The 14,385-nt window shown below is 45.3% G+C and overlaps 1 protein-coding gene across 1 annotated transcript; it reads right to left on the reverse strand.

Annotated features, from left to right (window-relative positions):
* Positions 1-269: 269 nt before the first annotated feature.
* Positions 270-8,901, reverse strand: lrp13a (low-density lipoprotein receptor related-protein 13 a). Its single transcript, XM_086207571.1, has 21 exons — positions 8,834-8,901; positions 8,577-8,732; positions 7,610-7,825; positions 7,262-7,528; positions 5,767-5,979; positions 5,452-5,681; positions 5,242-5,374; positions 4,915-5,105; positions 4,604-4,790; positions 3,846-4,058; positions 3,589-3,772; positions 3,297-3,498; positions 2,904-3,068; positions 2,432-2,632; positions 1,753-2,302; positions 1,533-1,652; positions 1,350-1,457; positions 1,043-1,276; positions 600-969; positions 412-514; positions 270-340 (listed from the first exon to the last, which is right to left on the reverse strand). The coding sequence occupies exons 1-21, from the start codon at positions 8,880-8,882 to the stop codon at positions 317-319; spliced, it is 4,116 nt and encodes a 1,371-aa protein (XP_086063697.1). The 5' UTR covers positions 8,883-8,901; the 3' UTR covers positions 270-316.
* Positions 8,902-14,385: the final 5,484 nt, after the last annotated feature.

Here is a 14,385-nt window from a genome sequence, read left to right on the forward strand (position 1 = left end):
AGGCAGTGTGAGGAGGCGTCTTCATGCAGGCCTGCAACTGGGCAGTACCTTTGTTGGTGTGCCTGCCTGGTTCAACGACCCATTAAATCTCCCTGATTCAGAGCCCAAGAAGCACTGAAATGCAGGAAGTTGCATCATAAATTTCTGTGGGGAGGCACCACACCCCTCAAGGGGATTGACTCTCCAGCTCAAATTAAATGTACAACACTGAGTTTAAGTCTCACCAACTCCTGACCTGCCACAATGACAAAAAGTTGTCAAGAAATAACTGCATTTGCATTTTCCACTTTAATTAAAAAAAAAAAATGTGTGCAAGTCAGTCCACAGAGGATACAGCTTCCTGCAAGATACAGAGACAGAGTCAGCATCATCACCAGCTCTGAGGGGAACTGCTGTTGGGGCGAAGGGCACCTCTGGCTGGTCAGCAGGTGAGCTCTGTGGTCCGAGGCCTGTCTCAGCTTTGTTTTCCAGGTCAGTCATGTTAGTTTCCTTCACGCCTGCTGGGCGAGTTCCCCTGTGGGAAGGAAACAGACACCAAGTTGGTACATCATATTAGCCATGCTAGCAGCCGAGCGTTACAAAGACCACTAGGTTGGAACCTGGCGTTGGCAGCATTCTTTCTCTTCACCGCCACCACCACCACCACAGCAATGACCAGCACGCCTGCAGAGAGGCCAGCGGCAGCGTACACAACAGGACCCCTCATCAGATTGCCATCCTGGCAGGAATCACCACTGTACCCCAGGGAACATTTGCACGTCGTGACGCCATTGACCTCTACACACCGTCCACTACCACTGCAGCGTCTCTGGCTGCACTGCTCGGCCTCCAGGTTCAGGAGCTGGCTGCTGGTGTTCACAACAGCATTGTTGCCAGTGACCTCCGTCAGTGGGGTGGGTGGATAAGAAGGGCTGGTGGACTGGGTGGAAGCAGGCCCTTTGACCTCTGACCCCAGCCTAAGATTGACACCTGTGAGGGGAAGTTAAGAGATTGTTGCGTCATTCAGTGACAGACTTGGTAGTTGTCAAGTACACAGACTCACAGTTCTCGTCCGAGTGGTCCGGGCAGTCCACATGCCCATTACAGAATTTCTCAACAGCCTGGCATGAGAGCTGATCCAGACATGGTCGGCTGCCCGCTGGGCACTGCTGCTCTGGCCCACAGTGGGTGGAGTCTATGAGGACATGGTCATGGCCACACTTACATGTCCACCCCCCTGGGACCGCGAGGCACAAGTGCTGGCAGTCGCCATTGTTCACTGCACACTTGTTAGAACCTACCAGAAGAAATTTAACTCAGACATCTCCAGCCAGGAGTCTGAACGTGTTCCATGCATGGTTCTTGCGTACCCGTCTGGCTGGACTTGCTGAACGCCTTCAAGCTGACCACCTCTGTTCCCACTTCAAACCACAGCTGGTTCTGCTGTTGCTCATCTCTGTACCAGAGCCTGGTCTTATCTAGAAGAAGAGGCCAACATGAACAGTCTGCACAAGAGTTTGGAATGCTAGTCCATCACGCTGGAAGGTTGTTACCGCTGACAGTCATCCAGAGCAGCATGTCATCACTCAGAGCCACAGCGGTCAGGCCAGAACCAGCCTTTAACTCTCGGTATCCAGAGCCATCAACTTGGACAGATCCAATCACACCCAAACCTGGAACGCAACCATTTCATGTTACCACTTCAGTCTTAATACGTGCAGCTTCTTAATCCATGTCAAGGCAACTACATTGAAAGAACTAAAGTATTCTTACTGGTGTCAGCCCAGTAAATGGTTTCCCCACCACTGGAGAAGACCAGAGATGTTGGTTGGACTGCATCCTTCCACACTACACTCCTCTTATCTCCATCCATGTTGGCACATTCCACAGTGGCCACAGTGTCAGTACCTTTCAGGCCCAGGTTGTTGAAACATGTTCTGCCAGTGGGAGGGTGAAGGGCGATGGACTCCACTCTGCTGATACCCTCCTTTATCAGAACAGCAGAATATGCGGCAGTGGTGGAGGTGACCTGCAGTCGGGGCTGCTTGTTGCTGCTCCAGTAGATGTTGAGTGTCACCCAGTCCAGGGCCATGGCAGTGATGAGGTCACCTTGGAGCTTGAGAAGTTGCCCTTGAGACACCAAGTCCAAGTCTTTCATTTTGAAGGCGCTGAGTGAAGTTGTTCCATCATCAGTCAGGAACAGCGTGTGGTCACCAAGGCTGTAGTCCATGATTGCTCCCTCATTGACACTGGGCACCTGCAGGGCCAGGTGCTCCGGCCAGCCGCTCAGCTCGGCTGCACTGTGTTGGGCCTGCAGGTAAACCTGCACACATCATTAGGAATTTTGGATTTCAAACTTGTGCAAATCCAATTCCTGACACCTAAAAAGGTAGGTTCAAATATTTTCTATGAGAGTTGATGTAAGTCATCAATATATGCATTATTAAAAGACCTGTGTGACCGTGGAGGGAGACAACATCAACAGGAAGGCTGAGTTGACCAAGCTGGAGCAGGTCAGGCTGTCCTCAGCCAGTAGAAGACCAGAGGGACACTTGCACATGGCCCTGGGGCCTGGGGCCAAGACACACATGTGGGAACAGTACATCGTCTCACAGGGACTCTCACTGCTCAGCTGCAACATGGGATGGATAATCTACAGGAACCAGAATAAATCCATGTCAGTGAAGCCCAAGTCTGTCATAGCAACCATCCATGAGGGCTCATTTACCTAAAATAAAAAAAAAAAAACTCGTCAATGCACAATAGTTCACCTTCTGCTTCCAACCATCTTAACCTTCAAGGTCATGTGATCACCAGTGCTAAGTTGTACAGTAGCAGGTTTACTCAAAGTTGTGGTCATTTTGATGTAATTTGGTAGCATGCAGGTCAAAATCAATTACACCGAGTCACAAATACCAACTTGCCTTCACACCAAAAGGTTGTTTCGGCCTCTTCAAGAGCACTTTAGTGTTTTTGCCAGTGGTTTTATGGGCAGCCTGCACCACTCGCCTCTTGACATCAGTCCAGTAGAGCATGTCATTGAACACTGCCAGGGAGAACGGGTTGGTGGTCTCCTTCATCTGGAGCATCTGGAGCAAGATGGAATGCCAAAGCATTCACTCAGGGTTAGTTGCTGGTTGATCTTTGGTGACTTGCCGATTATAAAAAGGTGCCATCATTTTAGAAACTGAATATTTGACACCGAACTCTACACAATTTTAGAATGAAGCATTGAAGTGTTCTCAGCATTTGTGATGGATACATTTAATTTTTCAAGCAAAACAAAATCTAACAATGTCCTCTGCTGAAGTGTTCACCTTCATGTCATCCCCACCAAGTGTTGCTGACCCTATTGTCCTCAGCCTCTCATCTGTCCAGTAGATCCTCTCAGAGAGGACGTCCACAGCCACACCCCCCGGCCAGCCCAGGCTGGAGGTCACCACCGCCTTCCTCTCTGACCCGTCCATCCCTGCTCGCTCAATCTTGTTTACATTACCAATTTCTGTCCAGAACATCAGCCTGGTAGGCAAAGAATAACGCCAAGGGGTTTTTGTTGTCCAACAGTAGCAAGTGTGTGATGTTTACTGAGACCAAAACATAATTACGCACCCCTTCTGAGGTAGCAGTGCCAGAGAGCGGGGCTGATCCAGGTCTTCATCCAGGATGACACTGAGGTCAGGAGAACCCATGGTTGCCGCAGAAAGTCTAATGGCAACTATTTGACTGTTGACACCATCAATCCAGTAAAGGTTCCTCCCCAGCCAGTCCACAGCCACAGAATCCGCCCGGACCCCTGCAGAAACAGACCCAGTCATGATTGTCAGTCACCTCTTAGGTTTCAAATACAAGCTTTCATGTCGGCCAACCTTTAATTAGAGTTCCTGTAGTCTTCTGGTCCAGTGAAGACCACCTGATACTGTCAGTGTCCAGACTGACCCAGAAGACTCTCTGCTCCCTCCAGTCGTAGTCCAGAGACAGGATGGCCCTCTTGGCAGGAGAAGACAGCACATCCAGGCTGCCACTGCGCAAACCAAACAGAAGGAGATCCGTCTGGACGGACGTCAACAGGTAGGGCTCACCTGGAGGATCAGGACAATGTTGTCAGTGTATGTTCAGTGAAGCTTGCTGGACCACTGAGAGGAAATTAGCGTCTTGTTGAATCACTAAGCCAAAATGATGTTACACTGACTTGCATTGTTAAAGGGTCAGGTTTGGAACCACCCAACAGTCCACTTCCATTATGAACACTGCATTGCTGTAATATTTTGCCTGTTCACACCAATTAAAACCCTTTTTTGCACTCAGACCCAGAAACCAGCCTCCTTTCAGCCATCCCTCCCTCCATCCTTCCATGTTCCCCCTCTTCTCCTGTTCAGGGTGGTGGGGGTGGAGCCTATCCCAGCAGCCTTCCCCCTGGACAGGTCACCAGTCCATGGCAGGGCCAACACAGAGACAGACAACCATTGGCTCTCCCAGCCACGCCTACGCTCAATTTAGAGTAGCTTCCAAACAGTCCTCTGACAACAGCAATTTCATTTCAAAGAAGCATATTCCCAAAAAGTGATTTTAGTGTTGTGGTAGTTTCCCCTCCAAATAGCTGCTAAATAGACTCCAAAGAGGTCACCGGTGATCTTGCAGTGGCGTCCGCCGGCCTCCATCACGTAGCCTGGGTGGCAACCACATTGGTAGGAGCCGGGAGTGTTTACACACAGCTGGCTGCATACACCTGAGCTCCTGTCCTCACACTCGTCGATATCAGCACAGGTGGCCCCATCTTCCATGAGCCGGTACCCCAGCGCACAGTGACAACGCTGCACAGGTCAGAACACCAATTAGAGGATTTTTTTTTTTTTTTTAATGCAATTGTTCTGGTCTCCCAGAACTCCCAGAACAAACATTTCGTGTCGCATCCCTTCATTGATGCAGCATCCTCACCGGCCCGTGTGGCGTGCTGCGGCATGTCTGGGAGCAGCGACTGTCATCTGCTTCTGTGCAACTTGTCTGGCAACTGCCGTCCTCATCTGAGCCGTCTGCACAGTTAGTGATGCCGTTACACAGCAGGACCGGATCCAGGCACTCATGACTGCCACACTGGAACTGATGAGGGAGGCACAGCACCACCCTACCTGGTACAGACACACCATCATAGTGTTCAATACACAGGTATCTCAGGTGATACTTCGTGGTATTATCTGAACATGTCTGGTTGATTTGAAAGTCTTTCAGGGAAGCAGGCAACACTGCTGCTGGATTCATACTCACAGTCAGTCTCATCGCTCTCATCATCACAGTCCTTCACGCCATCACACCTCCAGGCTGTAGGGATGCACTCTGTCTTAGAGTTACATGCCCACTGGTAGTCGCCGCAGGTAAGGGGAGGAGCCACAAGACAGTCCTGCAATTGGAGCCAGTAAATATTTTAACAATTTAAACTTCCTGTACGACACAACTGCCTGGCAGGGGGACACTCACCTTCTCATCAGTGCCATCCTTGCAGTCCTGCTCACCGTCACAGAGCCACTCCTGGACCAGACACTCGTTGCTCTGGGGGCAGCGGTGCTTAGTGGTGCAGACTGGAGCTTTGGAGCATTCCTCCTCATCAGAGCGGTCCCAGCAGTCCGGGTGGCCATCACACTGCATTGTAGCCGACACACATTGGCCACTGGTGCACTTGAACTCACTGGCACTGCAACCCTCGTCCACTACAGAGGTGGACAAAGACGGCACCAATTGGGTAAACAGCCTTGTTAGTCAAGTTCACGTGTGCTCAGGTTCAACTGGACCCACCACAGTCAGCTTCGTCACTGCCATCCCAACAGTCTCTCTCCCCATCACAGAGGAAGCTGGTGGGAATGCAGCGACTCTCATCACACTGGTGCGCGCAGCCCTCAGTGGGGTCAACACATCCCAGTTCATCAGAGCGGTCCTGGCACTGAGGCACACCATCACACACCTGGATCTGCTCGATGCACTTCCTGCCATGTGCACACTGGAACTGGTCTGCAGATTCAACATGAATAAGACCGTGAGTTCCAATCTCCGTTCAGGCTATTGACTCTGTTCTAACACCAAGCCAAGAACCCAGGAAGGATTTAAGATCTCATGTCTGGGTGGGTCAGCCTATTTGATGGTTTGAGTATTTTCCTTCTTGTAATTTTAGAAGTGAACAGATTCACTTCACGGCCCCTTCTTAGAAATGGTCAAAATGAGCTGAGCCTGGTTCAGCAGTTCTACAGAACCAAGATACCCACAGTATAAAAACAGACTGGCACTGATATCTGCAGTAGATCAGAGCCGATGTGGGCGGTGACAGAGACGAGGGATGCGTCTGAGTCTACTGGGGTCTGGAACACAGAGGAAACCCTGCTGCCATCAAGATGAAGCTCCCACAGTGACACGCCCCTTGGATGGTGACTCAAAATCTACTTCAACACATTTTCTGAGATGAGTTATCAGAAATCAGGCCACCAGGCTCATGTCTGTCTCCCTACAGATCCCAAACATGACGTCCATCCATTTTCTACCTCTTATCCGTTAAGGGGGGGAGCCTATCCCAGCTGTCATTGGGTGAGAGGCAGGGTTCACTCTGGATGGGTCACCAGTCCATCAGGAGCAGTTAGGGGTTCAGTATCTTGCGCAAGGACACTGGGACACTGTCACTGGGGGAAGTGGGGATTGAACCAGCAACCCTTTGGTTGCTGGACAACCATGCCATCTCTGAGCCACGCCATCCAACATTCGTACAGTTTCTAGTCAAACCATGAAACTGACACTCAGGTTTGGTTCTACAAACTTGAGTGGATGTGGCACAAAACTTCAGGAACCGATCAAAGAAGCAGTTTCCAGTTATTCCGCTCCAGACAGGCTGGATCCATCCTGCTGCCCCCTCAGTCACTGGCGCCGGGCCACTGTTATTCAATCATCTGTATTTAGCCTCATTTAACAGTTTAAGCACTAAAATGCTTGGTAACGTGATCTTGTAACGACTCGTGACCACCGTTGTTGCCATGGTGGTCACTGCCTGTAGTTTCGAGTTCTCAAACATACTGGACAGACCGCCAGCTCCGTGTCCTCAGAGGACCTGTAACTGGAAATACTGTGTTAAAAAGGTAGAAGTTTTCACGGCTTCAGGTGCGGCACTGGTATGGGACAACCTGTAGGTGCTCAATGATTGAGCTCTGGGGGTTGTCCTGATCTCCTAAACTCATGATTCCTGTTTGACTGCTGTTGACCAATGAGGACACTTCTGTCTTCTCCAGGGGTCACCAGATACAGTTATTACCCGTTTCACAAGCTGATGAGCACTCCTCCTCATCAGAGCCGTCTCTGCAGTCAGCTTCTCCATCACAGACGTGGTTGTAGAGGACGCACTCGGTCCCGTCTTTGCAGAGAGAGGAACCCAAAGAACACTTGATGGGGGTAGATGAGGCGGGAGCAGGAGGCTGAGCGGGAGCAGGAGGCTGAGCGGGAGCAGGAGGCTGAGCGGGAGCAGGAGGCTGAGCGGTCGCGCCGGTCCCCCCTCTCTCATTCTGGTCTTCCTCACGTTCCTCTGATAGCGACAGGTAAAACATCAATTTGTGACTGCACACTGGATTAGAACCATCCAGTCATCCATGAGAACAGAACCCACCGCAGTTGTCCTCGTCCGTCCCGTCGAGACAGTCCTTCTCGCCATCACAGAGCAAGCTGGCAGGCAGGCAGCGGTTCCTGTTGTCACAGTGGTGAACACATCCATCAGCATGTTTGGAACACTGCAGTTCGTCGGACCGGTCCTGACACTGGGAGACCCCGTCACACACCTGGTCCTGGTCTATGCACTTCCTCCCGTGGGCACACTGGAACTGCCCTGGGGGTCCATCAAGACGTGCGTTCACACTGACGTTAGACGAGATGTTGAGTCCAATAAGAAATGCAGAGCTATAAACTGATATTCTGGTAGGGTGACCAGTCGTTATCAGGGCCGTTATTGATTATCAATCAGTCAGAAGACTGACAACGAGACTTGAGGCCGATAGTTGCAGTAAATTCCAGCACTAAAATTGACAGCAATAAAACCACAGCAGGGCTGCGTTCAAACTGACGCCATCAGGAGCACGTCGTCACGAGCAACACATGTAAAAAAACAACAAAAAAAAACAATAAAAATGATAAATAAAAAGTAGAATGCTCGTAGTTCCCAGCAGGCTCTGCTGAGCGGAACCCAGCCAGAACCTGATTTACAGACTTGACCCAAAGTTTTCAAAATCAAAGCTGACAACAAGAAGCCAAACTGGAGTTTTAAACTGGGAACTGCAGTGGTGTTGATGGGGGGACGAACCACCTTCAGAAAAACGCAGGACCCAATCACATGTGATTCTAGGGGTGAAAATTTAGTTAAATTTTCTCACCAGCTGAAAGTTTCAGGTTTGTCAACTATTGAGTCACAGACAAAACCGTGACGTCACTCTGAAACTCCCGCATAAAGGATCATTCTTCAGTTTAATAACGCGAGATCGATCGCGTGCGTTTTGCAGTCAAGCTCTGAAGCGCGTCTCCGGGGTCGCGGCGACCCGGCAGCCTCGACCCTACCGCGCCTCAACAGTAAGTGGGTCCGGTACCGTTGGAGCACTCCGCTGGGCAGTCCTCTTCATCAGAACCATCCCTGCAGTCGCTCTCCCCGTCACACACGTGGCTGTAGAGAACGCACTCAGAACCATCCCGGCACTGCTTAGAACCCAGGCCGCACTTCACAGGACCGGTTCCAGCGCACACAACTAGGACCACAGAAGGCAGAACACGGTTACAGCTCCCCCACCCCGCGCCGCGCCCGGACTCAGACCCGGCTGGATGTTTGTTCAGAACCGGTTTGTCTCACCTAGCAAGGTCCAGAACACCGCAGCACCGAGAGCCAAGCTGACAGCCATCCCGCACGTAGAACCAACCCGCCCAGCGCGGCGTTTTATAAAGGCGCAGGTGATCCCGCAGAGACTGATTGATCACCTGGGCGGGGGGCGGGGCTACTCTCACTTAGCGGTCGACTGTCAGACAGTGATGGATCTGCTCTCGCGACAATACGTTCATGCTGTAAAATGTTTGGCTGGAAATTGGAAAGGACATGAAATGCTGACTTATACTCCTGAAGTTCCAACATGTCCTAAACACGCGCCCGGAAGGACAAAGACGGAACGTATCGATCTCAAATCGAACTGACTGAACAGACGTTCAACCGCTGACAGCCAATTCAGCTGCTCTGACGCCAAATGACGTCAGACTTTCAGATCCAGGCTCCCTTTCAAACTCTTTTATAAAGGTTTCATACGGGATTCAAAGATACATGTCCATGTGAGACAGTCGCGAATGTTCCACGGAACGCTGCCATACACCGGTACCAGGGACCAGCTGACACTGTCTGGTGGTAACCGTCAGCTTTTCGCTGGTCCGGCATGGACCGACCCAGTTCCAACACGGTAAAACCGGTCCCGCTGCGTTTTTCCTCCCAACACAGGTGTGGTGCCCAAGGCACAGGAGAAATTCAGAGTAACTAGTGAGAGTACCTCTAGTCAGAGTAACTATAGCTAGAGTAACTATAGTCAAAATAACTTCAAAGAGTAACTAAAGTCAGAGTAACTATTGTCAGAGTAAAGAGAGTCAGAGTTAGTTCAGAGAATAACTATAATCAGAGTCACTTTAGCCAGAGTAACTATCGTCAGAGTAATTTATGAGAGTAACTGTACCTATCGTCAGAGTACCTATTGTCAGAGTAACTATAGTCGGAGCAACTATCATCCGAGTAACTATCATCAGAGAAACTATCATCAGAGTAACTATAGTTAGAGTACCTATCATCAGAGTAAGTATCATCAGAGAAACTATCATCAGAGTAACTATCATCAGAGAAACTATCATCAGAGTAACTATAGTTAGAGTAACTGCAGGTATCAGTGAACTCATTCTATGATTTGTTAAAATGTTTGAGTTTGAGTAACTTCAGAGAGTAACTATAGTCAGAGTAACTATCATCAGAGGAACAAATGTCAGTGTAGCTACATGAAGTAACTATAGTCAGAGTACCTATCGTCAGAGTAACTATAGTCAGGGTAACTTCAGAGAGTATCTATAATCAGAGTAACTATAGCCAGAGTAACTATCATTAGAGTAACATGTGAGAGTAACTATACCTAGCATCAGAGTAACTATAGTCAGAGTACCTATCGTCAGAGTAACTACAGTCAGGGTAACTTTCGTCAGAGTAAATATAGTCAGAGTATCTTCAGAGAGTATATATAATCAGAGTAACTATAGCTAGAGTAACTATCGTTAGAGTAACATGTGAGAGTAACTATACCTAGCATCAGAGTAACTATAGTCAGAGTACCTATAGTCAGAGTAACTATCGTCGGAGTAAATATAGTCAGAGTAACTTCAGAGAGTATATATAATCAGAGTAACTATAGCCAGAGTAACTATCGTTAGAGTAACATGTGAGAGTAACTATACCTAGCATCAGAGTAACTATAGTCAGAGTACCTATCGTCAGAGTAACTACAGTCAGGGTAACTTTCGTCAGAGTAACTATATTCAGAGTAACTATCGTCAGAGTAAATATAGTCAGAGTAACTTCAGAGAGTAACTATAGCTAGAGTAACTATCGTTAGAGTAACATGTGAGAGTAACTATACCTAGCATCAGAGTAACTATCGTCAGAGGAACTATAGTCAGGGTAACTTTCGTCAGAGTAACTATAGTCAGAGTACCTATCATTAGAGTAAATACAGTCAGACTACCTACATCAGAGTAACTATAGTCAGAGTAACTATAGCCAGAGTAACGATCGTTAGAGTAACATGTGAGAGCAACTATACCTAGCGTCAGAGTAACTATCATCAGAGGTACAAAAATCATTGTAGCTACATGAAGTAACTATAGTCAGAGTACCTATTGTCAGACTAACTATAGTCAGTGTAACTTTCATCAGAGTAACTATAGTCAGAGTACCTATCGTCAGAGTAACTATCATAAGAGAAACTATCATCAGAGTAACTATCATCAGAGAAACTATCATCAGAGTAACTATAGTTAGAGTACCTATCATCAGAGTAACTATCATCAGAGAAACTATCATCAGAGTAACTATAGTTAGAGTACCTATCATCAGAGAAACTATCATCAGAGTAACTATAGTTAGAGTACCTATCATCAGAGTAACTATCATCAGAGAAACTATCATCAGAGAAACTATCATCAGAGTAACTATAGTTAGAGTACCTATCATCAGAGAAACTATCATCAGAGTAACTATAGTTAGAGTACCTATCATCAGAGTAACTATCATCAGAGAAACTATCATCAGAGAAACTATCATCAGAGTAACTATCATCAGAGTAACTATAGTTAGAGTAACTATCATCAGAGTAACTATCATCAGAGTAACTATCATCAGAGTACCTATCATCAGAGAAAATATCATCAGAGAAACTATCATCAGAGTAACTATCATCAGAGTAACTATAGTTAGAGTACCTATCATCAGAGTAACTATCATCAGAGTAACTATAGTTAGAGTACCAATCATCAGAGTAACTATCATCAGAGTAACTATCATCAGAGTACCTATCATCAGAGAAACTATCATCAGAGTAACTATCATCAGAGTAACTATCATCAGAGTAACTATAGTTAGAGTACCTATCATCAGAGTAACTATCATCAGAGTAACTATAGTTAGAGTACCTATCATCAGAGAAACTATCATCAGAGTAACTATCATCAGAGTAACTATCATCAGAGTAACTATAGTTAGAGTACCTATCATCAGAGTAACTATCATCAGAGTAACTATAGTTAGAGTACCTATCATCAGAGTAACTATCATCAGAGTAACTATCATCAGAGTACCTATCATCAGAGAAACTATCATCAGAGTAACTATCATCAGAGTAACTATCATCAGAGTAACTATAGTTAGAGTACCTATCATCAGAGTAACTATCATCAGAGTAACTATAGTTAGAGTACCTATCATCAGAGTAACTATCATCAGAGTAACTATAGTTAGAGTACCTATCATCAGAGTAACTATCATCAGAGTAACTATAGTTAGAGTACCTATCATCAGAGTAACTATCATCAGAGTAACTATAGTTAGAGTACCTATCATCAGAGTAACTATCATCAGAGTAACTATAGTTAGAGTACCTATCATCAGAGTACCTATCATCAGAGTAACTATCATCAGAGAAACTATCATCAGAGTACCTATCATCAGAGAAACTATCATCAGAGAAACTATCATCAGAGTAACTATCATCAGAGTAACTATCATCAGAGAAACTATCATCAGAGTAACTATCATAAGAGTAACTATCATCAGAGTAACTATAGTTAGAGTACCTATCATCAGAGTAACTATCATCAGAGTAACTATAGTTAGAGTACCTATCATCAGAGAAACTATCATCAGAGTAACTATCATCAGAGTAACTATCATCAGAGTAACTATAGTTAGAGTACCTATCATCAGAGTAACTATCATCAGAGTAACTATAGTTAGAGTACCTATCATCAGAGTAACTATCATCAGAGTAACTATCATCAGAGTACCTATCATCAGAGAAACTATCATCAGAGTAACTATCATCAGAGTAACTATCATCAGAGTAACTATAGTTAGAGTACCTATCATCAGAGTAACTATCATCAGAGTAACTATAGTTAGAGTACCTATCATCAGAGAAACTATCATCAGAGTAACTATCATCAGAGTAACTATAGTTAGAGTACCTATCATCAGAGTAACTATCATCAGAGTAACTATAGTTAGAGTACCTATCATCAGAGTAACTATCATCAGAGTAACTATCATCAGAGTACCTATCATCAGAGAAACTATCATCAGAGTAACTATCATCAGAGTAACTATCATCAGAGTAACTATAGTTAGAGTACCTATCATCAGAGTAACTATCATCAGAGTAACTATAGTTAGAGTACCTATCATCAGAGTAACTATCATCAGAGTAACTATAGTTAGAGTACCTATCATCAGAGTAACTATCATCAGAGTAACTATAGTTAGAGTACCTATCATCAGAGTAACTATCATCAGAGTAACTATCATCAGAGTAACTATAGTTAGAGTACCTATCATCAGAGTACCTATCATCAGAGTAACTATCATCAGAGAAACTATCATCAGAGTACCTATCATCAGAGAAACTATCATCAGAGAAACTATCATCAGAGTAACTATCATCAGAGTAACTATCATCAGAGAAACTATCATCAGAGTAACTATCATAAGAGTAACTATCATCAGAGTAACTATAGTTAGAGTACCTATCATCAGAGTAACTATCATCAGAGTAACTATAGTTAGAGTACCTATCATCAGAGAAACTATCATCAGAGTAACTATCATCAGAGTAACTATCATCAGAGTAACTATAGTTAGAGTACCTATCATCAGAGTAACTATCATCAGAGTAACTATAGTTAGAGTACCTATCATCAGAGTAACTATCATCAGAGTAACTATCATCAGAGTACCTATCATCAGAGAAACTATCATCAGAGTAACTATCATCAGAGTAACTATCATCAGAGTAACTATAGTTAGAGTACCTATCATCAGAGTAACTATCATCAGAGTAACTATAGTTAGAGTACCTATCATCAGAGTAACTATCATCAGAGTAACTATAGTTAGAGTACCTATCATCAGAGTACCTATCATCAGAGTAACTATCATCAGAGAAACTATCATCAGAGTACCTATCATCAGAGAAACTATCATCAGAGAAACTATCATCAGAGTAACTATCATCAGAGTAACTATCATCAGAGAAACTATCATCAGAGTAACTATCATAAGAGTAACTATCATCAGAGTAACTATAGTTAGAGTACCTATCATCAGAGTAACTATCATCAGAGTAACTATAGTTAGAGTACCTATCATCAGACAAACTATAATCAGAGTAACTATCATCAGAGTAACTATCATCAGAGTAACTATAGTTAGAGTACCTATCATCAGAGTAACTATCATCAGAGTAACTATAGTTAGAGTACCTATCATCAGAGTAACTATCATCAGAGTAACTATCATCAGAGTACCTATCATCAGAGAAACTATCATCAGAGTAACTATCATCAGAGTAACTATAGTTAGAGTACCTATCATCAGAGTAACTATCATCAGAGTAAATATAGTTAGAGTACCTATCATCAGAGTAACTATCATCAGAGTAACTATAGTTAGAGTACCTATCATCAGAGTAACTATCATCAGAGTAACTATAGTTAGAGTACCTATCATCAGAGTAACTATCATCAGAGTAACTATAGTTAGAGTACCTATCATCAGAGTAACTATCATCAGAGTAACTATAGTTAGAGTACCTATCATCAGAGTAACTATCATCAGAG

Source organism: Aulostomus chinensis, chromosome 6 (assembly GCF_037954235.1).
Source record: "Aulostomus chinensis isolate RoL2024-O1b breed Wild chromosome 6, RoL_Achi_v1.0, whole genome shotgun sequence".
In the NCBI taxonomy this organism is placed as follows: Eukaryota; Metazoa; Chordata; class Actinopteri; order Syngnathiformes; family Aulostomidae; genus Aulostomus; species Aulostomus chinensis.

Bases quoted from the DNA above. Each gene is read 5' to 3' on its own strand.
- lrp13a (XM_086207571.1), bottom strand. From the start codon at position 8,882: ATGGCTGTCAGCTTGGCTCTCGGTGCTGCGGTGTTCTGGACCTTGCTA. The intron at 3,499-3,588 runs GTGCGTAATTAT...TTTGCCTACCAG, and splicing joins GCACTGCTACCTCAGAAGGG to GCTGATGTTCTGGACAGAAA. The intron at 341-411 runs GTGCCCTTCGCC...TGTATCTTGCAG, and splicing joins CACCTGCTGACCAGCCAGAG to GAAGCTGTATCCTCTGTGGA.